At 36.2% G+C, this 23,974-nt stretch overlaps 1 protein-coding gene across 1 annotated transcript in view; it reads left to right on the plus strand.

Annotated features, from left to right (window-relative positions):
• Nucleotides 1-23,974, plus strand: part of UNC13C (unc-13 homolog C) — a 169,243-nt gene that overhangs the window by 11,229 nt on the left and 134,040 nt on the right. The window contains exons 6-7 of the mRNA XM_077185387.1: nucleotides 1,844-1,979; nucleotides 14,583-14,649. Coding sequence (XP_077041502.1) covers nucleotides 1,844-1,979; nucleotides 14,583-14,649 — 203 coding nt within the window. The remainder of the gene's footprint in view (nucleotides 1-1,843; nucleotides 1,980-14,582; nucleotides 14,650-23,974) is intronic.

Below are 23,974 nucleotides of genomic sequence, written 5' to 3' on the forward strand. Positions count from 1 at the left end.
GCACAGTTTTTGGTAATTGGGAGTGGGGCTGTGGCTGAGCCTCATCCCTAATGAGCTACAGCTGTGAGCAGCAGGTGAGCAGCATTGCCAGCAATGAGCCATGGAGTGCCCAGGGGCACTGACCAACCACCAGAGGGAACAGAGGGCACACAGGTGCAATGCATCAACAGGAGGGTATAAAAGGCTGGGCTAAAGAACAAGAAGGGCAGATTCTTGCAGCCTTCTGCAGTGACATGGTGTTCCTCTGTATGGGCAGAGGCCTGAAGCTCTCTGATGAGGTATGCTGTTACTCTGTATGGGTGGATGCTTAAAGCCTGCTGAAACTGTATGGTGATATTTTGTGCATTGTGCTGTCTCAACTGTGACATTTCTTGTAAGAGACAACAGAAGAAAATTTAAAGGACATGTCTTTTTTTCCTTGAATTCAGCATGAGAAATAGGTAGCTTGCTCCTTAACATTTTTATACCTTATATAAAGAGTATAATCTAAAGAAATTCAAGGTAATTTTATTGAAGTAATTGGTAATAGCTGTAATTTGGAAAATCGTTTGTGTGTCTTGGGAGCTAAGATATCATTTTTCCAAGTAGCCTACTAAAAGTTGACAAAACTTTTACTTTATTAATAATTTTGGAAAATACCATGCAGAACTCACATCTTAGGTTTGTTTTTAATTCAACTCATTATCACAAATTTCCTATACGTTAATTAGCAAGTGAAGTAACAAGAACAAAGTAGCAATGATGAGATTTAATCCCTGTTTCTGCATTAGTCACCATACTAATGCACTGATATGCCAAGGGATTAGCAAGTGAGAAAATTAATTGTTCTAATACAACTGTGATCAGCAAAAACCATAGTCCTGAAAAATCATAATATACTGACTGAGCACTCATGCATCACTGTATAGAATTCTAAGTACAGACCACTTTAGTTAGTATAATAATTCACATATACTTACAATTTAAAAGTCTGCATTAATATATGCAGTAGGAAAACTGAAAGATTCTGGTTTCCAAAGTGTTGTCTTTATTTTTTGCATGTTTTGCAACAGTGTTGTGTTCACTTTGAGCAAAAGATATGGCATAAGTTTCTGCCAGTTTACCTTGTGATGGTAAATAAAACAGCGTTCCCAATCTGTAAGCAAAACTTGAAAGATGGAAAAAAGAGGTGGGCACACAAATTTTTATCATCATCATGGAAGAAAACTCCTTCACAATCAGGGTCAGATCATGAACCCTTTCCTCTCACTAAAGCTGATAGGATGATTTATAGAGCAAATTGTTCTGCAGGGAATCAGTTTGTACCTCCAGTTGCAGACTTGTCATGTTTCTCCCGATAGCCTAGAGCTGGGAGAAAAAAAAAAGCCCTCAGTTCTAGGCCAATAGCATGTGGAATTAAAGTACAGCCTGATTCTCTACATAAAGCAAAAACACAAAAACCCCCACAGAACCAAAATCCAATCAAACAAAAAAATTAGATCTCAGAATGCTGTGCATGGAGCCATAAAAAATACATGTCGAGTTGAACTGGAAAATTTAAAAAGATCAATTTTCTTCCTAATCCAGCAATAGGTAATTTTTTAAGATGTAAAATTAACTTTGTATAACAAGAAAGTAAGTGCTCTAGGTCTCTCAGACTTTTTAGAGTGCCAATCAGAAGATCATCCTGAAACTCTTTCTGCTCTCCTTGTGACAAGTGATTTCATCATTACAATGTTTGCAATTGGTTTGATAATTCCCTGTTACTATAGATATAATGAACTAAGGTAATTTTATATATTGCTTCCTCTTTTTGAGGTAAAATGGGCTGAAAGATTTCTAGCAGCTTTTTCCCTCTCTACAGATACCCACAGAGATCTAGATTGCAGAGGCTGGCACAGAGAGACACCCCTCCTACGTACAAGGTGTTCACATCAAGATACAAATGACAGTCAGACATCCATGGAAAGTGCACTCAGCATACAAGAAAGCAAACTCAGGTATTTTACCTTGTCACATCAGACCTGTGTGATATTTGTTGATTTTAATTTTTTTTTTTGAAATATCTGAATGTCAGAATGATACATGCATATTCCTGCTTAAAGTAGTTTTGTAAGTCTCTTAAACTTGTAAAGAAAATACAGGTATTTATTAGCTTTTCTATGTTCTTTTATGGCAAATACATGTCCACCTCTCCTGTTCTCATCCCTGGGCATATGTCTACATAGGGTTCAGCTATTCCATGGTGACTTCTTGAAATATTAAGAAAGGAAGGGAAGCAACTCCTGACATGATTTGGGTATTGTAACTATTCTATTTCATCTGGAAAGCAGGAAAGACATTTGATTCCACTTTTGAAGCTAATGTATTTACCTAGACAGCCTGCCTGCATTTCTGGAAGTTTTCTAAAAGAGAATTAATATTTCCTATCTATTTCTTCTGAACAAACAAGAATGCAGTGGAAAAAAAGAAAGGCAGGGAAAAGATAATTGCTGTCTTTCTGCTTCTGTGAATGTGCAAAATGATGATCCATAATGGTGGAAGGGGCAAGGAATAAGGTGGCAACAACTGTATTATTTCTCTGCCATCACCTTCTGCTCAGTGGAGTTGAATGCTCAGGAGGGAGCCCAGCCAGCCTCTAAGAACACTCAGCAGTGGTCTCTGAGCAGGGAGAGCTTTCTCTGTGTTGGCATAATCACTTCACTTCTTTTGAAAGGCAAACTGGTGAGAAAAAAGTTCCCTCTACTGTTCATTTTGGCTTTCATAGCAGCTGTCACAGACTGTATTACATTTCATTCATGGTGTCTTTTATCCATAGCAGTGCAGGAAAGGCACTGTGAGCAGCTGACACTCCAAAAGGTGTTCTGCCTTCATGAGGGGTAGAAAAGGCTCTTGGGAAAGGCAGCAAGAATATTTGGTGTGTCAGGCATTTTGCTCTTGTTTAAATAATGTCTAATAGCAATGGTACTAGAAAATAAGCTCAAACACGAGAGAAAATACAATAAAAACAAATACATTATTAAGTTAAATATTCTCTGAGGCAATAATATCTTGATGCCCTTAAACCACCTTTTCATGTCCTTTAAAAAAGCAGGGTCCTGGAGCATGTAACTTCTACACAAAATTAGGAAATTAGAATCTACAGAAAGCTCAAGGAGGCAGTTAGGGACTGCACATGGACAGGGTGCCACAGCATTGCTTTGGTGCTTGTCAGCCTCACCATTTACATTTCCCAGTCAGCCCTTGCAGGCTATTTACAGAGAAGTACAAGTGCTTCCTCAGGGTGAGAGCTGTCAGTAATGGCAGCACTCAAGAGCTGTTCCTCTGTGTTGTTCTAAGCACATGTCCAGTCATTAGCATATCATCTGTGCTGACGTGTCATTTTCAACAGAGATCTGAGCTCTGAGCAGGTTAAGCTAAACCAAAAGAAGCTAACCCAGTCTGACTATGGAATTCTTTACCCTCTTTGTACCAAATAATTTTATTGAAATTCAATGAGCTTTTATAGTACTAAATTGAGGGTCAGCACTAAACTATTTTTAGATGAAAAGTTCTTTTATCTATATTTATAGCTATATTTATAGCTATATTTATATAGCTATAAATACAGATACTTACCTATATTTATAGGTATTTTCTCTTATATTTATAGGTATTTTCAAAGATTCTGAGCAGAAATATGATTGTTTTAAAACTTAGAGATGTGTATTTATTCTAAATAACTGCATTTATACTAAAAATCTGGGATGTGGATGAGACTATTTCTTTTGAATAACTGCATTAAGCACCAAAATTAACTGTCCTGTAAATACTTAAGTATTAATATGTTCCAAATTTCTTCCTTAAGTGTTTTTTTAGACTGATATTATTCATCAGTTCTTTGGTTATGTACATAAATCGTGTTTATGGCTGCTGACTTTAGGTGTAGACTAATGACTAATTAAGTGTAACTGAGTAACATTTTCCCATAAAGCAAAAGCTCACCAAATCAAAATTTGAAGGATGTGGTAAATTAAATAACCTCTTATTGGAGCAATATTTTTTTCCTAGAGGCTTAGGAAAAAAGACCAAAAGAGAAGGGGAAAATGCTAGTAAAAAATATCCCAAAATTCATAAATCATCTGAGTTTTTCTATAATGTAATTAATGAGTGAATCACTGTGAATTTGTAAAAATCAGCAATCAAGTATTTATTGTATACTTCATTGCACCTCTCCATAGTAGCCATAGGATAAATCACTTGGTTCACTCTTTATGCATTATTAGTATCCAGTGCTGAATGCTGCTACTTGTAGGAAAAATCATTTCATGGTTAATCTCTGGTACCACTGAGGTAGAAATAATGTTGCTGTACATCCAGAACAGCCAGAAATGTACAGATATAGTTAAGCATAAACTAAAGTGAACAGCTTAAAATTGATTAGGGGCATTTCCAAAACAAGCAAAGTGGAGCAAATATTTCTTTTAAAACCAACCAATTAACCCCAAAACCTAAGGAAGTACAGCAACAGGTACGAGGATCTTTCCTTTTAGAAGAATATTGATTTGTCCTGTGATGTTTGTTTTCTCTGTAGAACTGTAAAACAATCATTGAACAAAGAGAAAAAATATTACATTAAAAAAAGGCAACTAAAAATCCATTATTTAGATGTATAATAAGCCATATATGTTTATTTCTTTCTACCTTCATATGCAAGCAAATAGATGTCATGTATACCTACACAGGAAAGGATATGCTGCTCACAAAACATTACTAGACCTACATAGATCGTATTGACAAATTTGGGGTGGAATATCTTGTTCTAAAGTGTTTGGCTTTAACAGTTCTTCCTCTTTTCTAATGGTTTGATGGTTTGGGTACTGTAACTGCTGTGTTAAAAGGAGATATATTACTAAAACTGGACTACTGGACTTCATGGCCTGCAGCCGCTAGCAAATTTGATTTTTATGTAATCATTAAACTGATATTAACTAAAACAGTGGTTTACAACAGTAAAATGCATATTTATTTTTCAAATGGATGAAAAGTGAAAAGAAAGCTTCAATGTGATAGTATTAGAAGTTTCTTAATGCTTGAAACATCATGAGCATTAAATGGTCTCTTAAAAATGTAACTAATCTTTCTTTCCTGGTTTTCCATACAAGCAAACAATTGCTGAGGTCTAAATTAATTTGAGGTGATCAGTTTACAGCCATTTTTCCAGTAATCTGTTTCATTATTCATGCCTAGATAACAGAAAAAATGATAGACAAGCATAAAATTATTTCTAAACCATGAAAATTTCCACCTCCACCTCTTGGGTACAGGTTATGAACTCCTTAAATTAAAGCCATATTTCCATGCGTAGCCATCTGTTTAAACAGATAGGTTTTTTTATATATATGTATATATTTTACATTTATATCTATTTGGTATATATTTTTATTTTACATATATATATATATTATGTATATATTTTACATTTATTTTCTGTTGTGATCATTCAGTGAGAGAGTCCTCAAATTTAAATTACAGTGTAGGTAAGCATAACTGATTTTCTGTAACATTTTATTGCTTCTTATTTACTGCCAAAACAAATAAGGTCCAAATGAAAAAAAGAGGCATTTAACAAAAGATGTCTATCATATGCAAGGCTTTTGGCTATGAACATCCCCTGGTTCCCAGCTTTCAGAACTGGCAGATTATTTTCAAAATATCAAAAGATGTTGACATTATAATTAGTGATTGGTGGTTTTGCATTTAACTATTATTCATAGGCTGTTCTCTAAACTGAAGGTGGTTTAAGTCATGTAAGCACTTGTGTGTTCCAAAGGCAAGGTAAAAGGACTGTTTACATCAAAACCCATGAACTAAGAGGCTTCCCTGAGTCTGAGCTATTTTCACATATTAGAGCATTCCGCTGAGCTCTTTGGCCTCCTGGACAGCTTTGTTCTGCTTGAGTTACAGAAAGCAGTGTGGGTAGGAAGGTATTCAGCTTGAGGTGATGTTTACTCTTGTATAATAGAGCAGTCATTTAAAACTGTAAATAAATGTTATTAATTTCTATAATTACAGTAAGGCAGATCTTTTCAGTGAGAGTCTTATGTAAAACTAAACCCTTTGTGTACCAGCACAGTGCTGAGAGTTCATTCCACTGTACCCCAGGCTTAATTCTCATCTGTCACTCAAACTCACATGCTCATTGATGATCCTTCCTGCTCTGCTGCCCTTTCCTATTTCAGTTCCACCCTCTTGCCTTTCTCAAATGTTTTTCCTTCAGGTCTTCTGTGGCCTAAAACTATTGCCCTCGATTCCATTAAAAGTAGTACTTTAAAAGACTATTTTAAAAAAATATTTCTAAATAATTTTAAAGACTGTTACCATTGCTCTGTACAGCAGAGGAAATACAAACAAAATTTAAAATCAGAGATGAAAAATGCTAAATCTCATATATACGGTGAATTTGAAGTGCAACCAATTTTTATGGGCTTTTTATGAGCCTATAACTATGACAACTTTGCAATTCTTACCCATTTAATTAGTATATTTTAAAATTTTTTGACTAAAAATGTGGAAAAGAAGGTTAGTTAGCAGTTAACAATATAGAGAGAAAATATTTTACTTGAAAGAGATTGAGAAAAAGGACACTGAAATAACTGAGAAAAATTTAAGGAATTGAAGATTGTGTCAGAAAAAACCTCAATTAATTACATATGAAATTGTTATGAAGTCTAGTATGGAACCAAACAGATTTATTTTGCAAGGCAATTTGCAGTTCAGAAGAAGTGATGGTGAGCTGATGTGACATGTTGATGTACATTTTCTTTCCTAAAGTTACCCCAAATAGATTTTGGTAAGTTATTTTTGTTTGACTGGTTTGGAAGTCAAATGCTTTAATTGACATCCTGAAGTTCTCAGTAGAATAAAGTTTTTTAGTAACTATGAAGCATGCATAGTTGCATATCAATCTTTGTGGCACATCTGAAAGCCGGACTCTTCATACCTAGCTGGGTTTGTACAAATGTGCAGGATTAAGGCTGTGGGTAAGTGAGGATGAGCTGCTGCTCCCAAGGGAGGGGCAGTGAGGCAGGATAACACAGCAGGGCAGGGTCAGGGCAGGTAGTGCCCAGTACCCCAGGCAAGCCTGGGAATGGCAGCAAGGGTCAAGCAACAGTGCAGAAGCCTGTGCTGATGGAACAGCTCCGAGGCCTAACTGGACAGCTCCATGTACCCCTGAAGCTTGGGGTCAGGGCCAGTGGTGCAGCCAGGGCAGGGCACAGCAGTGAGCACCAGGCAGGTCCATAACAGCACAGCTGGGTCAGACAAAGGTCTGCAGTGAGTCCAGGACTGGGGCTCCTGCTCAGTGGGTACATAGGCAGAGCTCTGCTTGAGCCAGTATTCCAATCTAGGAATGAGACAATCTTGGAAGAACTTCCAGTGAAGGAGGAATAGTATCTAGCTCTAGCACAAAACATACAGCCAAATTTTATGTCCTGCTGTATATATGAAAGAACCTACAAAACCAATTATAAAATGGATTACACATTAAAATAAAATGCAAATATCTTTGGCACATAGCAGAAATTACTTTTGGTTTCTTCCAGTATCCATCCCCACCACTCCATACTGTTTAGCTTCTTCCAGTAATCAGATCTTTTGAGTCTTACCAGTATTTTCACAAGTGTCTGTTTTGTTTGTGGTTATTGGGAGTGTTCTGAAGATTGTTTTGCATCCTGATATGAGCTGATACTGAGCTTTAATTGGCTCCCTTATTAATATTCATAGTTTTATATTGTTTGCTATGGTGACAACTTTTCAAAATAAATGACAAGTCATTATGATACTCCCTGAGATTCTGTGTAATGTAACATTATTCATGATAAATTCTTTAGGCTTTAAAGGAACAGGAAAGGCTTTTGAAGTTTTCTTTTGCCTAGATTAATTAAGTTCTATGCCTTCTTAAAGGTTTCTGATATCATGTAACTGTATTAAGTCTATTACTGTTTTGCAGTTATCTTATCTTGGGTTCCCAAAAGGTTTACTTGCTATAAAGGTTAACACATTTTACTTAGATGTTACATAATAGTAAACTTTTAAAGTAACCTTGTTGGCTTCTGGGAACTAGTTTATCTAATTAATGCTTATAGCTGTGTGTAAAAGATTGAAAAGATTCAATCTCTGTGAAAGTATTCCCTTGAAACTACTAGAAAATTTGTTCATTTACAGAAAAGCTAAAATAGTTGTCAGGTATCAATTCTTCTGCAGAGAAATTCCCTTTCTCTGTATGACTTGAACTCTAAAAACAGCAGCCATTTCAGGTGGGAACATAAGAACTCTACATAAAGAGCTACACAAAGAGGGAAAAGAGAGTTGCTGTGGGGAAAGCAGCAAATGTTTATGAAAAGTTTGATTGGACTCCTACTGCTGTCATATTTCATCTATACACTGCTACCCTGAATGATACCATTCTATTCAGAAGCAGGGTGAACTTCACTAGAATTAGTTTATTATACTTGCCTATCAATTTATTTTGTTTGTTTATTGCACGCATATTCAATCAAATACATTTATAATACTGATTTTAATGGCTTTTTAATAAAATTGAAATATTAGGCATTGGTTATGAATAGAGAGATTCTGTATGAGAAAATTGAGCTTAGTTGATTGAAGAAATATGCCTCTCCAGTAAATGTTGGGGGAAAAAATACAGACACTTTTATTTTTTGAGTTGGGTATATTAGAAGAAAAGAAACAAATCAATGATACAGTATTGAAATAAGAGAGAAATTGGAGACTAACAAATAGCTGCATAGTGCAAATCCAGGCAAAATCTGGAGAAATTCACAAAGTTTCCCTAAGTGTCAGATAGACATTGTTTGCTTTCTGGGACCAATCCAAGATGACACTTTGACAGATTCAAAATTGATTAAAAGCTGCAACTTCAGTGGACAGCAGAACAATGTCTTGATAATGTCTTATTCACATCAACATGTGTTTCCTTGTGTCACCTGTCTCCTGCCATAGCCTTTGGTCTTGTCAATCAGTTTCTGTCCTAATTGCATGTTCCTTTTGTTCAGATAAACATCTTGCAGTTGGGAAATCACTAATGTAGCTACTGCAGCACTGAGGAGATAATGTATCTTGCAGGGCTTTGTCAGGTAGCAGCATCGCATTGTAATACTTCTAAATCCATCAGAAAAACCTGGAAGTTACTTTGTAAAATGTTGATTTACTGTCTTGGCAGGCCTTAAAAAAAAGAATCTTTCTCCAAAGCTTCTGTTCTATGGCAACATAGGGGGAAAGATGAGTTATTATCTACTGGCACTGCATTAAGTGTACAAGATGAGTATCACAAGCTGTAGTTTTGGTAGATCTGAATGACAGTTTACAATCCAGTTCATAGCTCTGAGTGGTAAGAATTGCAATTTTAAAAGTTTAGGTATGGATTACTGTAGTTGTGGTGGTTCTTTTGAAGACTGTTTAATAGAATTGAATAAATTCCTCCAATCATAATGGAAACAGGATATCACCCTATCTTACAAACCAAATCTTTAGGCTTGGATATAGAAAGGGATATATTAATGTTTTGGAATAATAGTTAATCAGATAACAAGAAAATCCCACCGTTTTAAATCCAAAATGCCTCTACATATTTTGAAGTTGAAACATTTGAAGGGGCCTAAAATAGAGTAGTTATTAGTTCCTTTTCCCAGTACTCATTCTCAGCTACACAGAAGAGTTTCCTATTTCTCTATCTGTGATGAAAAAGAAAGTTTTTTAAGGTGATATTGTAAGTCAGAACACTAAAATAATATTACTGCAAAGTAACTGTTAAAGCAAGCTGGGACTTTCTGAATCAGTTTTAGCAGAGACAGCAGCATCCCTTCAACAAGTCATGCTATGGTCAGGCTTCAGACCCATCTAAGGAGTCAAAAGACATGAGGGAGAGGAAGGTACTTTCCTTGCACCAAATTTTTAATTGTGCCCAGGGAAGGGAGTGGTGGTCAGACTGCAGTAATTGGTGCTTGTCTTTAGCAGCTGTGCAGACTTGGCTCAGGGGTATTTCTAAGAGCAGGCAGGGACAGATCTTTTTCTTCAGGAAGACACGAAGATCAATATCAATGTGAATTATGCCTATGAAAATATTGTGAAGAACTGGAGGAAATATTTGAAATGGGAAAAAAATATGAGTCCTATTACAAGGGTTAATGGATACCTTTGGGCTTTTTTAATTTGCTCTATAGGTGAGTCAAAAGTTGTAGCTCTTATAAAAGACTTAAATTCTTAATGATTAGGTAAGTAAAGAGGGCTGGAGGAAAAACTGAACTAAAGGAGATATGTAAGCATATTTTAGTTTCTGTTCATGCATTGCTAAATTTTTGAATCTGAATGGCTAGAAAACAGATGTTATTGTTGTATTATGTGTTTTAGGCACTTAAACAAGGTTATCTCTAAGAAATCAGGAAGTGTTATTTTATTACTGTAGTAATGTTGTTCTCGAAATTCATACATCTAAAATTTAGTACCTTGTCCCAAAGAAACTAGCAACTTGTAATTTTAGTTTTAAGAACCACCAAGAACTCAGAACTGTAAACTATTTTAAGTGAAAGCAGTAATATAAATGTATGATTGAAGATGATAATATAGCTATGGAAACTTAGTATTTTAGACAATAAGAAAGCAAAATGAAAAGAAAAATGTGTGCTTAGATTTAAAACTAAAATTTTACTGTAGGGATGAGTGACTGGTTGCTGACCTATAGTAAGTTTTATTCTCTGCTCTGTTAGTTTAAAAATTAAATTTTCAAGAGCAACTTGAACATCTGTAAAAGGGAACCTGTGTAGGGGTATTATTTAGTGCTACCAGAAGAGGTATCCTGGAGGAAACTTTGCTTTCTTTTGCCACTAACACACAAAAATAGCTTTCTGAGGCAGTTGGATGATACTAAATTGTATTAATCTGTGCAAGAGTTAGCTTTTTAAGTCTTACTGTGGCCTAGTTAACTGTGGAATGCCTAGATGACTTAATTTTGCTTTGCAATTTTACCACATTAATTTCCTTTAAATGTGATTATAGTGAAGATGGACAAGTACTGCTTACTTATTAAGTTCTTAGTGTTTTACTAAACTGCTTCTTATTGCACAGCTTTTTAATGTTATAATTATTCTTTTTTCTATACTGTATAATTGAGGCCTATAAAAATTTTAAAATTGAATTGCAGTTTTATAGTCTAGTAACCCTTGATGGGATACCATTCCTACAGTTCCATATCCCAGATATATTTTCCAATAGGACTAGTGTGTCCTTCTACCAAGGGCATGAATTGAGTTGAAAGCCAGTGTTGTAAAGCACCTTGTTTTCAGCTGGAAACTATTTCAGTGCAATCAGCTTCAGCTAATGAGCAGTGCTGGAACAAGGCCAGCTTTTGTAGCCCAGGTGTATGGAATATTGCTCACGTGGCTTTGGCCTGGTGTGCGAGACTGTGGTAGCAACTGCACCAACAGATATTCCCAAAGAACTTGTTCTTTACACACTTTACTCATTTAGACTGTAGTATAACAAGTGTATAAATCCTCACAGAAATGTTTGGGGGTATGTTACAGACTTACTTCCAATGCATGCTAAATTGTGCATGTTACAAAAGTTACAGCACTGGAAATTATACACTTCAAAGTACCATTCTTGTATTCTAAAAATCAGAGAAGTGGATATTCATCTTTCTGTATTCTTTTCTATCCCCCTCCTGAGCTATAGAAGAATGCAGAATAAAACTCAAAAATTATCAGCCTTATCACATATTTGTACAAGAATGACCATTACTGGAATATTCTGAAAAGCACATTTAAAGGAGAAAAAGAAAACCCAAACTTATTTGAGGTAGTGTACTATCCAAGTATAAGTCTGCTTGATATGTCCATTGGAGATTGATTTAAGCACACAATTTTAGTTTCAGCCTGACTGTTGCCAGCGGGGAGTGAAAATTGCCAAATAAAAAATGTCATAATAGAGTGTAATTATTTCAATTTTTCTTCCACAGTTTGTTTCCAGCTATATTCAAAGCTGATGAAATTAACTTTAGTGATGAATGCATAGAAATGAATGCAGATGTTCAGGATTGCTATTACAAACAGATAAGCATTCAGAAGATGTCATTTTTTGTCTGTATGTGGCCACACTACAACTGCTCTATAATTAATTGCCTTACAATGAAGTCTGTAGTGAGATTAATTTTACAGGAGGTGCCATGAAAATGCAAATCATCACTGAAATGCTAGAGCAATTTTAATGTATTTGGCCAGCAAAATTAAGAGGGAAAACATCTATTAAATAAAAGTGTCAGTGTAACTTTTGTTTTCTATTAAAAATCCTTAGCTTTTGATAAACCAGACTGAAGAGCCTTTGTGTTTATCTAGCCTGTGCATTCCTTTGCACATACCTGTCATTGGTTGGTAAACCACTGCAACAAGATTGGTTATTTTGATCCTTCTGGCTAAGAGATGTGAAAGCCTGCTGAGTTTGATGCACAGTGCATCAAAACTTTGACCTGGGCTGCTCACTGAGCTGACCAGAACTGAGTATTGCTGTACTGCTCCTGAGGTGTCTCTTGTAGTTCTCCTCATTTTGTTGTTCTTGTGGCCTGTACAGCATCAGAGAGCACAGCTGGGCATTATGTTGTAGGGGTGATGAATCAGTATGATTTTCAGGCACTCTTAAGGCATTTGTCATTTGTTTTTAAACTTTTTGTTGTTCAATCACTGGGAATATTATGCTTTTCTAATTATCAGATATGATAATACAATCGATAGGATGCCCTTGTTTTTCAGCTTAATGCTTGTGTGAAGTTCCCTAATCTGCTGTTTATGTTGTTTCAAAAAATGATAGTAATGCATTTGCCTGGCACATATGTTCCTTGTGACAGTTCAGTTAGCAGGACAGATGATTCCCAGCAGTGTCTGGTGGGCTTTGTTACCTGGAATTCCTGTAAAGCACATGTCATCAGAAGCTTTGTTCAGTATTGAGAAAGCATTTTTCTGCCAGGTAACTAATTAGTTTCACTAAATCTGAATAGAGCATTAACAACCAATTGTCCAAACTGGACTCATCGCTGTGTCAGCAGGAAGTGGCCAGGTGGAAACTGTTCCTTGCTGTGTCTGTCTGTGCTGAGTTTCTAGTGGCATATTCAACTAAACACTGATCTGACTGCTCTGCTCAGCAGTCTGATCATAGATTGGTGACTTCCTAAAAATACTACAATCCAGTTAAACCAGTTTTTGTCCCCCTCTCTACATTATGCCTCAAAACTTAAGAATACTCTTTTCCTACTTACTTTTAGTGAAGGCAGAGAAAGCTGTTTCTCTCTGTTCCCTCTGAATCAGCACTGACAACCCAATCTCCATCTGACTGTGAGGTTAATTACCCTGGTAATCCCGAAGGTTAATTTTTACCCAGTATTTCCAGTCTAGTTAACAACTGCAGGGTGGGGCAGACCAATTACTACTATCACTTGGTTGATTTACCTGAAAACCAAATCCAGTTGTGGAGAGGGAAAAGGCTGGACCTGCAAACATGTGGCCTCAGAGATGAGGGCAGAGGAAGGCAAGCCTCTTCATACTTAGTTTGCATCATGTGCATTCAGCTGTGCATATCAGAGGGAACATTTTTCTCCTCAAATAAAAGAGCACTGTTCCAAAAGTCCAAGATAATTAAATAGTAATGTGTTAGACCAAGGGATGGCACTGATGTATAATATAAATATACTGCAAAAGCCTCAGTTAGTAAACAGGTTTCTACTGTCCTCTGTAAATTTTATGTGTAGAATTTTACTGTATAATTTTTATTCTGCAACTTTACTGGTATTGTACAAGGTAGTGGCTTTTGAATTACTTAGAATCTTGCAGGAGTGGTGGAGTCCACATTAATTATTTTAACCCGTGCTTAACAGCCATTAATGGAATTAGTATTTTTCATTTTAAACCAACATTCTTCACAGGTGTGGTGAAATAGCTGAATAATGAGCCCTAATTATAACTGGCCTGTGCAAGTGTGCAACTTCTGTGTGAGGGCAGCCAAATATGCAACAGATTGTATTTCAAAGATTGGTTGGAGTAAATGTTAGTTTTTGTCTGGCAGTACTTTTTGGGGTAGAGGGAGTATTGTTTTTATGTTATTTGGCTTCTCAATAACTCCTTAAGTGCAGCAGGCAAAGACTTGGTGACAGTGGCTCTGCCTCACAAGGATAGGTGATAGGCCTTTACTGAGGAAATTCATAGGTTTCCTTTTTTTCACTGTCTTGGTGGTTTGGATTTTGTTGTTGTTTTCTGCCTCTCCTCCTGCTATTTGATGTTAAAGACTTGGTAATCCTGATTTATGAGCCGCTATAACTGGGAAATGTATTCCTTTGCTAATGTTCTTTTACACCCTGATAATACGGGGAGCAAGAGTGTCTTTTCAAGCCAGTAAACTCTTAGCTTTAATGGAAACCCCTGTAATCCAAAGGTGATACAGTGAGTTAGTGATGGATCTGACTTTTATCCACTCATCCATAGATTTATCAGATTTATTTTAATTATTTATTTTCTTACTTTTCTGTTCTGAGTACTTTTTTTTTCCCTCCTTTTCTTCAGGAGAAATACAGACCAAGGTAATGGAGGTAATTTTGCAAGAGCAAGATGGGCCAGGGCTATCCAGAAGGTAAGAATGACTCTTAAAACTACTGATGTATCACTGTAATTTAAAAAATTTTCTCAGTGTCAAGGAGAATTTGAATTCATGTAAGCAGGGCCTGAGGATGTGACTTCCAAGTTTCTGGTACTTGAGACAATTTCTTCCATTGGTTCTTAAATCTGCGCCATTCTGTCACCTCCGGATTTTTTTTATTCTGAAGCACAAAAAGGATGAGAGTTTGAGACTTTCTTTAGTCTCAGAGGAGTGACTGCAGTTTGGCCATCTTACAGGTATTGCATACTAATCCAGATAGCATAACATCACACAGCTTTGTCTAAATAATTTTTGATACGTAGGAAGATCAGTACTTTATTGATAATTAATAAAAATTGTTTGAAGAACATTTTCTCCCAGAAAAAAAACTTGTAAATTCTACTGATGATATCACTGCCTCAACATGGATTTTTTTATTACGTGTGATAATTAAGGGAAATTAATGTGAGCACTTGGTATCATTATTGACCATATAAAAGATCAAGTATTTTCTTTCTCACTGTTGCTGTTAAACTGCAAACCACTACCTCGCATCAGTTGTTGGGAATTCAATGTTTTTAGTTTTTACCCAGTCTTCCTGCATGGACTGTAGTGCAGATAACTTCTGAGAAACGCAGCAATTGTCTTTGGTATGTACCTGTGAGAAACTGAAGAGTCACAGGCTTCCTGTTTCATTTGTGTGTGGGCCTTTTGGAAACACTGCTTATTCTCATGTGTGCTGTAAAATATCTCTTCTGGGCTTTAATGGTGCAGCCAAACTAGTTTCCTGTAAATATGAGCCAAACCCCATCTAAAATACACCTTCGTCAGTTCATTTTGAGCTGGTTTTTTCCTGCTCTTTGGGGACCAAGTCCTATTTCTTTCTTACTGAATTCTCTTGTCTTTATGATAATCCATAGACTGTGCCTGTGTGAAAAGAGTGGTGGGGGAAATCTGTTTATACTGGGGTGTTGTGGGAAGAGTACTTAACCTGATTGACGTGATCTCAGTTTCTGCATCCAATTCTGTCACTGGTTTGATCTTTTCCTTTTTTCTGCCAATGGTAGCTCACTGAAGGAGACAGGCAGGAAGAATCCTGGTCTCTAACCAAACATAATGGTCAGACAAGTCAAATAGTCCAGTTTTTTCTTGCAGACAGAGGTTGCAATAGCCTTCAGATAAATTCTTCTGTGAGTTTTCCTTCGGTGTGTGCTTAATTGCCTAGTCAGTAGGATAAAGTTATTTCTGAGTTTAAAACCAAATAACTAATGCCATACAGTCAGCAACTTTGACTTGATGAATTAGCTGAATTTTGTTCAGATGTTAAAAAGTATTTGAATAAAGCAATAGTAGAATTGCATTTCTTCCCACTGCTGTTCTTCAAAGTAATTTTGAGGTCAGGAATTAGAAGATGGTAAAGTAAGCAAGTTAATATGCATGAGCTGGAATCTTGGGCTGTCACTGTGCCATTAAGTCGTTTTTTGTAACAAAGTAGTCAAAATATCTTGGTGCACTGAAATAAGAGAAGATTGCTCAGCAGCTAATCTAGCACCAGTATTGGGCTGAAAGTTGTTGGCAAAGTTATTGTGCGACTTTTAAGAATTTGAAGATCAGGTGGATGGGAGATGTAAACACATACCTCATGTGAAACTCTTTTTGAAGAGGGAAATTTCTATAAGTATTTAAAAGGCTAATTTAATTCCTGAGTAATTATTTCATTTTATTTCATGACAAATTAATTTAGATAAGGTTTTTCTTCTGATAAAGTTATTGTCCCTGAAATACAGTTATGTCTTTAGTTCTTTATGCTTCAACCTTGTGGGTTGCCTTGGACTTTTTGCTTTGTCTTTTCTCTCTGAAGATAAACTGGTTTTCAGAAACAGTACATTGGTATTATCTCAGCATATTGATGTAGCACAGTTGATGTGATATTAAGTGCCATTGTTTGCCCAGAAACTCTGAGATGTATGAAGGATGAATTTCTGCCAATGCTTAATCAAAATAAACTTTACACTTGCAAATATTATTTGGGCTATAAAAGGCCATCAGTAAAAAGAAACTCTATGCAGCACAACAAGATCAGAAGATTAAACAATCCTGACATATTTTGAAGGAGATACAGTACTCACATAGCCTCATAATGGAGGCATGCAAACAGATAAATTAAGTAGTATTCCACAAAAAGCAATCTCTTTATGTAGGTGACTGCTGTAAGATACAACCACATGGACAGAGCTGTATCTATAAGGAGCTGGAAAAAGAAATAATAATCTTTAGTAACCATGAGAGAGATTTTTTAGGCATCAAAGCAGGCTTAGATAGGGAACCAGTCCCTGGAAGCTTTTAAGAACAGAGGAGTAACAATTTTTTGTTTTTTTTAAACTATTCTTGGAGGTTTAGGAAAGTGGCTTTAGCTTGGAACGGGACAGGGGGTGTGTAGTTTGTTCAGGTTGATGGCCTTCAAGTATTTCCTCACAGGTGAAACAAACATGAATCTTACTGTAATAGAAAATATATTTGTGGCTTAGATTCCAGTAATAATATTTAGAATGTATGCTTTTAATGATAATCTATGGAAATATGAAATTGAAATAAGCTATTCTGATCAGATATGAGATGACAGCCCAGTGGTTTTCCAGAGGCATTGTAGCTGATGAATATTTACTCAAACATTGACTAGATAGGAGAAGTGCCAAACTGTTTTGGAGACTGTTTCTTTTTAGATAATGAATTGCCTTGGTGCATATTTGAAATAGTAATAGTTAAGCCTTCTTCAATACATAAGATCTAGCAGTGCTAAAATAAAAGCTTTAGGGAAATCCTTTCTCTCTTTGAGAGGGGGGAGAAATTGAGAATTTGAGGTGAAACAATGTAAATAACACTTAATATAATATAAATATAAAAATTAATAGCTTTTTAAAAGACAGTGCAAAACTAGATAGGGTCCTCTAATTGTGCTTCTGCTGATTGATTTAAAAAAATCAAAACCACAATTCTTTTAAAATAATCCTATCCCAGTGTCTAGTTTTCAGTTTCATATTCACTGTATTCCCGGAACATTGAGGCTTTTATTATTTGCCTTAGTTTTCTAACAGCTTTGAAATAAGTGCTATGAAGTACTGACAACAATTATGTAAAGATGCACTGGGAGAGTTTTTTTCTTGTAACTCAGTGTCAGCCATGAGTACAATCAAATGGGTTTTCCCCTCTCCCCCCTCCTACCCCAGTTGTATGTGTCACTTTGATTATATCTCTAGCTACTAATCCTTAGTGAAGTAGAGACTGTTTTGCTGCTGAAATATATTGGAATAAATAAATGTCACCTCTCTGAGATGGATATGCTTTTTTTTATCAAATACAAAGCATAGTAATTCATTCCTAAGGCTAACATTAAGCAGGATAGTACTCATGTAAGTTACCCTTTGTATCATTCCACAACTTTATTTATTCACAACAGTGAGTGTTGGAGACAAAAAAACCAGTGACATAGTGGCACTGTATTGACTGGTTTTATAATCTGGAGATCAGCAGTAAGAGTGACACAGATCTGCCTTGGTAAATCTTCCTAACATACATTATTCCTGACTGCACAATGAGCACAACATATCCATAGCTCACTAATTATTCAATAAATTAAATATATTGGTGTGTTCCAAAATTTAAAAAATATTAGGTAGAATTAAATAGTCACTGTGGATTGTTGTAATGCTGTTCTTTGTGATTTGTGGTGAATTCCATGATGGATGCAGTGGTGATGCGCAGTATGAGAACGCTCACTAATAGAGAAGTTATCAGCAGCTTCATTTTGTCAGCTCTATTGATTTACTGTCTTATTCAGAAACAGAACTTGATAAACTAATACTAAAGCAGATATTACACAATGACAGCAGTGGGAATTTAAGGCTGGGAAAGCAGAAATCATTCTTTGTTTAGGAGCCACAGGGCTATGAGATTAATGCCAAACTTCTCTTTAAAAGATATCAATAGACCCAAAGAATTTTTTTTCTTTTAAAAAGAAATCTTTCAGTTGAAAATTTTTTTTGGATTCCAAGTAATGCAAGCATGTCTTGAAATGGATACAAGCAAGTATTTCCTTTTCATAAAGTATTAGTAATAGATATTTTGCATCCTGATTCAACTAAAAAGTAATTATTATGTTCAAGTGGCAATCAGCATTTTTACTGGGTGAAATGACTGTCAGCAAAGAAGCTGCTTTTTTAGTTTTTTGAGTTTATTTCAAGGATTAAATATTTAAACAAAAAGTGATAAACTGACAATTGGAAAACAGAAATGAAGTGCACTTTTCAATTAAATGAATTCATCATAAGTGCAAATTTGCTAAGCTGCAGATATTTTGACAATGATTTGAATGTTAATTGGTGCATGAGGATAATCAAAATATACCTGATAAGTTAAAGGAATTTCTGGGATGTTTTTGCTTTATAAATCACATTTTTAATATATATATAGTATGTGAAGAAACTTACTAATGGGTAACATCAAGCAGTCCTACTTCTATAATATAAAGAATTTTGACTATCTTGTGTCTGAGTTCTGAGTTTACATGAAGAAGGTGAAAAGGTCAGTGTGGGCAATTGGACCAATAGTCACAAGATCACTTCATAGTTGCCTTTAAGACTTGCAGAAAGTGGTGCTAAGAAAGTTTACTTTGACAAAAGGATAAAGGCAGAAGTTCAAGATTGTGTTACGTATCAATTCTGAACAAATTGATTTTTATTTCTTCTGTTTCCTATCATTTTAGGTGAACTTTGTTTTTCCTTTTCCCTCTGAAATGACAGCCTCTGAAAGTTTCTCAGGGAGAAATTATTTCAAAATTTGATATAATTGTGATGAAAATAAAACAGATGTCTTTTTATCTGACCAGAGTTACAGTTAATTTAGTTGAAGACTTATTATAACTTAGATCTTCCTATGGTATTGTGAGTTTAGATATTCTGTTTTACTCCCTGTCCTTCCTGCCTTAAATCTATGTGAAAGTTGAAAATTGTTTTCTTCAATTAATTTAAGGCATTAAGTGTTATGGACCCTGGGAGAATCCAGCTGCTGTATCATTGTTTGAGGATTCTGTTAGCCAAGCTCAGAAAAAGAATTATCACTGTTTTTCCCTTTGAAAGGTGATATATATTGACTCACAATAGAGGATAAAAAAATCTAAGCTTTTGCTTTTGACCATTATTATAGAAAATCAACAAATAAATGTAATGTGCTCTCTTCCACAATTAAACTTCAGTTCTCTCCTTTGCTTCAGAGTTCAAAAGGGCACCATGGTAACATTTTTTTCCTCTTCCTGCTGTTTCAAGTAACCATGTTTTAGCATTTTGCAGATTGTATTTGAGACTGATGTTAAATTATTTATTACTGATTTCATTGGTAACCTGTGGCTAATTTGCTGTGTTATAGAATTATACAGCTCCTGGTGCACATTTGTGATTGCATTATTGAGTGTTTTGTGAGCATTTGAGGGAATGCTTAAAAAAATGCTTCCAAAGACTGAAACTCAACAGGGTTCTCATCAGAGAAAGTTTACAAGTGACAGTGGATGTTTCACATAAAGCAGGAAAAATAAGCCAGTTAGTATGAATCAGCTGGACTGATCTTCATGGGCACCCGTCTGTGGAGGCAAAAGCTGCCTTTTGGAATGCAGTGAAGATAAATAGGATTGTGAAGGCAAGAACGCATTCCATTAGAGAGGATTGGGATCGTTAGTTATGAGGATTGGCAGAGAACCTCTCAGTGCAAAAAAGGGAAGCAGGCCCTAGGGTGAGGAGAGAAAAATACTGGGATAACCAGCAATCATTTCAGTGGGAGATGTAGGATAGATGGGAGAGAGCAGCCAAGAATGGAGCGCTGATGAACTCTGTATCCTAGCACAAAGAGTGGCAGGTCATACACTGAAAAACTAATGAATTCTATTGATGGAATCCAAGCAGTAGCTGGAGGGAGAAGGCCTAGGGGAAAAAAGATCCAGGAGAGTAAATTGCCTTGCTTCCCAATGCATTATAAAAGATGTGACTTCACAATTGTTGCAATCACTCATTTTCTTGAATCCTTGCAGCATCTGCCTTAGAGTTCCTACTTCATCACGATGGATCTTTCTTGTCATCTACCTCTCTTTACCTATTTTCAAATTTGCAGGGTTGACTGTTTTAATTCACTACCAAATTTTTTTTTTCAAGTTTGGAGGTGTGCTCTTTTTCTAAATCTTCCTATGCTGCTGCCACTCTTGATAAGTCTTGAGATGGCTCTTAATTAGCACCTTTAGTAGCACTATTAAATATATTCTTGAGTTTAAGTAAATGACTGAGCATCGTATTGTATGGAGATGCTGTAACTCTTCCACTCTGTCACTTCTGTTTCAATAAACTTTACCCTATTATGGTGGTTTAACCCCAGCCAGCAACTCAACCCCACAGAGTTGCTCATTCATTCCTCCCCCATTGGGATGGGGCAGAGAACCAGAGGGTAAGAGTGAGAAAACTTGAGGCTTGAGATAAAGGCAGCCTAAAATCAGTTCCCCACATGAGAAGTGGCAACTGAGTCAGATTGTTCATTTTTAAAAAGTTTTAGCAAGGATTCTATGTTCTTAGACAAAAAAACTAAAACAGTTTCTAGAGTGAACACGTTCCTAGAGAATAACGATGAATAAAATAGTCATAAGGAAAGAACACAATGGGGAATTAAATTTCAGAGTTAAGGTATATTGTTCTTAAGTTACTACTTCAAATCCATTACACTTCTTTAAGTGCTTGATAAATCTGAATGGGGAGAAATCTCACTTTTCCCTTCTGGGTAAAAAAAAAAGAATAAAAAATTATTGGTGTTTCTTGATTTGTTCTTCAGCTATTTTTGGGCTTTTGCCCCTGTATTTGCTTTTCAGCTATGATCCCATTTTATGATTCTGTCTGAAATCAGGGCCAAATTTTGATTAAATTGTAGCTGGCAAGAAGACATTTTTACATTGATTGCTTGTTGCCTGTTAATTGCTATTTTAAAAAAGTCTTAAATGTGATTTATTTCACTTAATAGAATTCAATCTGCATAGTTTTATAAACATAGAAATTGGTTTTAAAAAAGTCTGGAAAGGTTTTCATTTGGAATAAGAAGTAGCTTTTAGCCTTCTGAACTTCAGAATCTTCAAAGTATTTTTCACAGTCATTTGAAGTACAATTTAAACCAGCTCACAGGTGCCTCATGAAATACAAGAGCAGTTATTTTCTCTTTCCCCTTCCTATTGCAAGCCCTCCTTTCCAGAAGGAGACATTGAGCTTGCCAGTAAAGAAAAATGATCAGTGTAGAGAAAATAAAACCCTTTATGGAGAAGAACCGACAGAACCCAGTGCGTGCCTCCCAGCGGAGCGGGAGCGGCCGCGCTCGGGCGGGTTCGGGGCGGCCGGCAGGGGGCGCGCGGGGAGCGGCCAGCCCGCCCCGGGCACGGCCCTGCGGCTGCTCCGCTTCCCTGGGGCACAGCAGCGCGAGTCGAGAGCTGCCCCGCGAGACGCTTTCTAATTGACGGATGGGATTCCGGAATTGACAGTTACTGCCTTTCTTTGATAAAAGGGGAGATATAACCATCCCTTAAGCAAACTGGCAAGGTGATGTGCAGAACAAAGATAGATTAGTTGTGTGACAGCTTTTCCCACTTTCAGGCTGAAATCCAACATGAAATACAAACTATTCAAAAGTAGTTCTCTCAGTTTACATCTGTCATCATTCAATATAAGTATTTTACAGTAGAAATAGTTAAATAATATCTAAAATATGCTTTTTAACCCATTGCACAAAAGTAATTATGGAAATTACTGAAATATTTTCAGTGGACAGACTTTTATTTCTGAGAATTCAAAGAATCATCTCTGAAAGTCATGACTGAGTAATCCTGGAAATAGGCACAAAGAATAGCTGCTTTCTCCATGCAGGCTTAGAGCTGCCCATTGGGGTTTGGGTTTTTTGTTTGGGGTGTGGTTTGGGATTGGTGGTCATAGGGGGGGGGTTTGTGGGGTTCTTTGTGGGGGTTTTCATTTTTGTTTTCTCCATTAAGCTACAGGGTTTGGCTGGAATTGTGTAACAAGTTGCAACAACTCTATGCATGCTGTATACGTACATGTAATTACATGTATTTTTTCTCTTCCTTCTATGACACTCTGTTTGGGAAATAGAGTAAATCAGTGTGAATCCTGAGAGTTCAAGGGCAGCTTCATCAACATGTCAGGTTACTGCCAAGTAACCACAACAATGCATAGGGCCCACACACACAAAGTGCTCTTTTGTTTTACTTTTTCAAAAACTGGTGTGGATGTTTTCTCAAGATGCACAGGAGTTTCATTCCAGTCACTGACTTACAGCTATCTGGGCTTCCAAGCCTGTGAGAACTTCAGCTGTAACTCAGTATAAAAACATCTGCTCATAGAATTACTCTAGAAAGTCATCAACCTCTTATCTATGTGAGGAGTGTGTGAACAGAAGTACAATGTAACTTGGTTCTGAATTTGGGTAGCTTCACTTGTGAGTAATCGGTATCATTACAAACACCGTATCTCTGGCCTGGAGAAGTTCCACACAGAACTTTAACTCCAGGGAAGACAAGCCGTGATGGGTTCTGAAGGTCTTTGGATTCATGTTTACTTTATTTCCTTCTGAAATATCAATTGAATAATGCATCTGGTAAAGTAAAATGTCCTACTTACGATGGATTATCAAATAAGTTGAATAAGTTCATCTTTCAGCTGAAATATTCAGCATGTGGTAACACAATACATGAGCATAAACAGAGTCAACACTTAGGACCTTCCTTGAAGATGGTAACATTAATCCAAGCATTCTGAGTTAATGTTATTGGTAAACATATTTTTTATTAAATGACAAAACCTTACATTTTTGGGAAACAGTTCCAATATTTACTAGTTTTACTGTCTGTAGTCTTAAGGCCATTTGTTTCATCTTACTGAAACAGGTATTACTAAGTGTGTGACTACTGCAGGTGGGCATGCTTGACTAGGCAGCCTGTTTTTTCCTTTTTTTCATCCTTATATAAGCAGTCCTGTTGATGTTGAGAGGATTTATTTTTGCATTTTGTGTAGTTAGGACTATAGCACTGAGTATTGACATCAGTGGAATAGTCCTATTGTGCACTTACAAGAAAGTTTTATTATATTTATTTTTTGGCATGTAATATGGCAGTTTTAAAGAATAAGTTTGATTCAGTTTAGACAGAGTATTGAGTAATGGCTGCAGGCTAATAACTGCAGTAAGATTTTAATAATCAAGCATTCATTCATCTGTTCTTACCTATAAATCGAAT

Source organism: Agelaius phoeniceus, chromosome 13 (assembly GCF_051311805.1).
Source record: "Agelaius phoeniceus isolate bAgePho1 chromosome 13, bAgePho1.hap1, whole genome shotgun sequence".
Lineage (NCBI taxonomy): Eukaryota > Metazoa > Chordata > Aves > Passeriformes > Icteridae > Agelaius > Agelaius phoeniceus.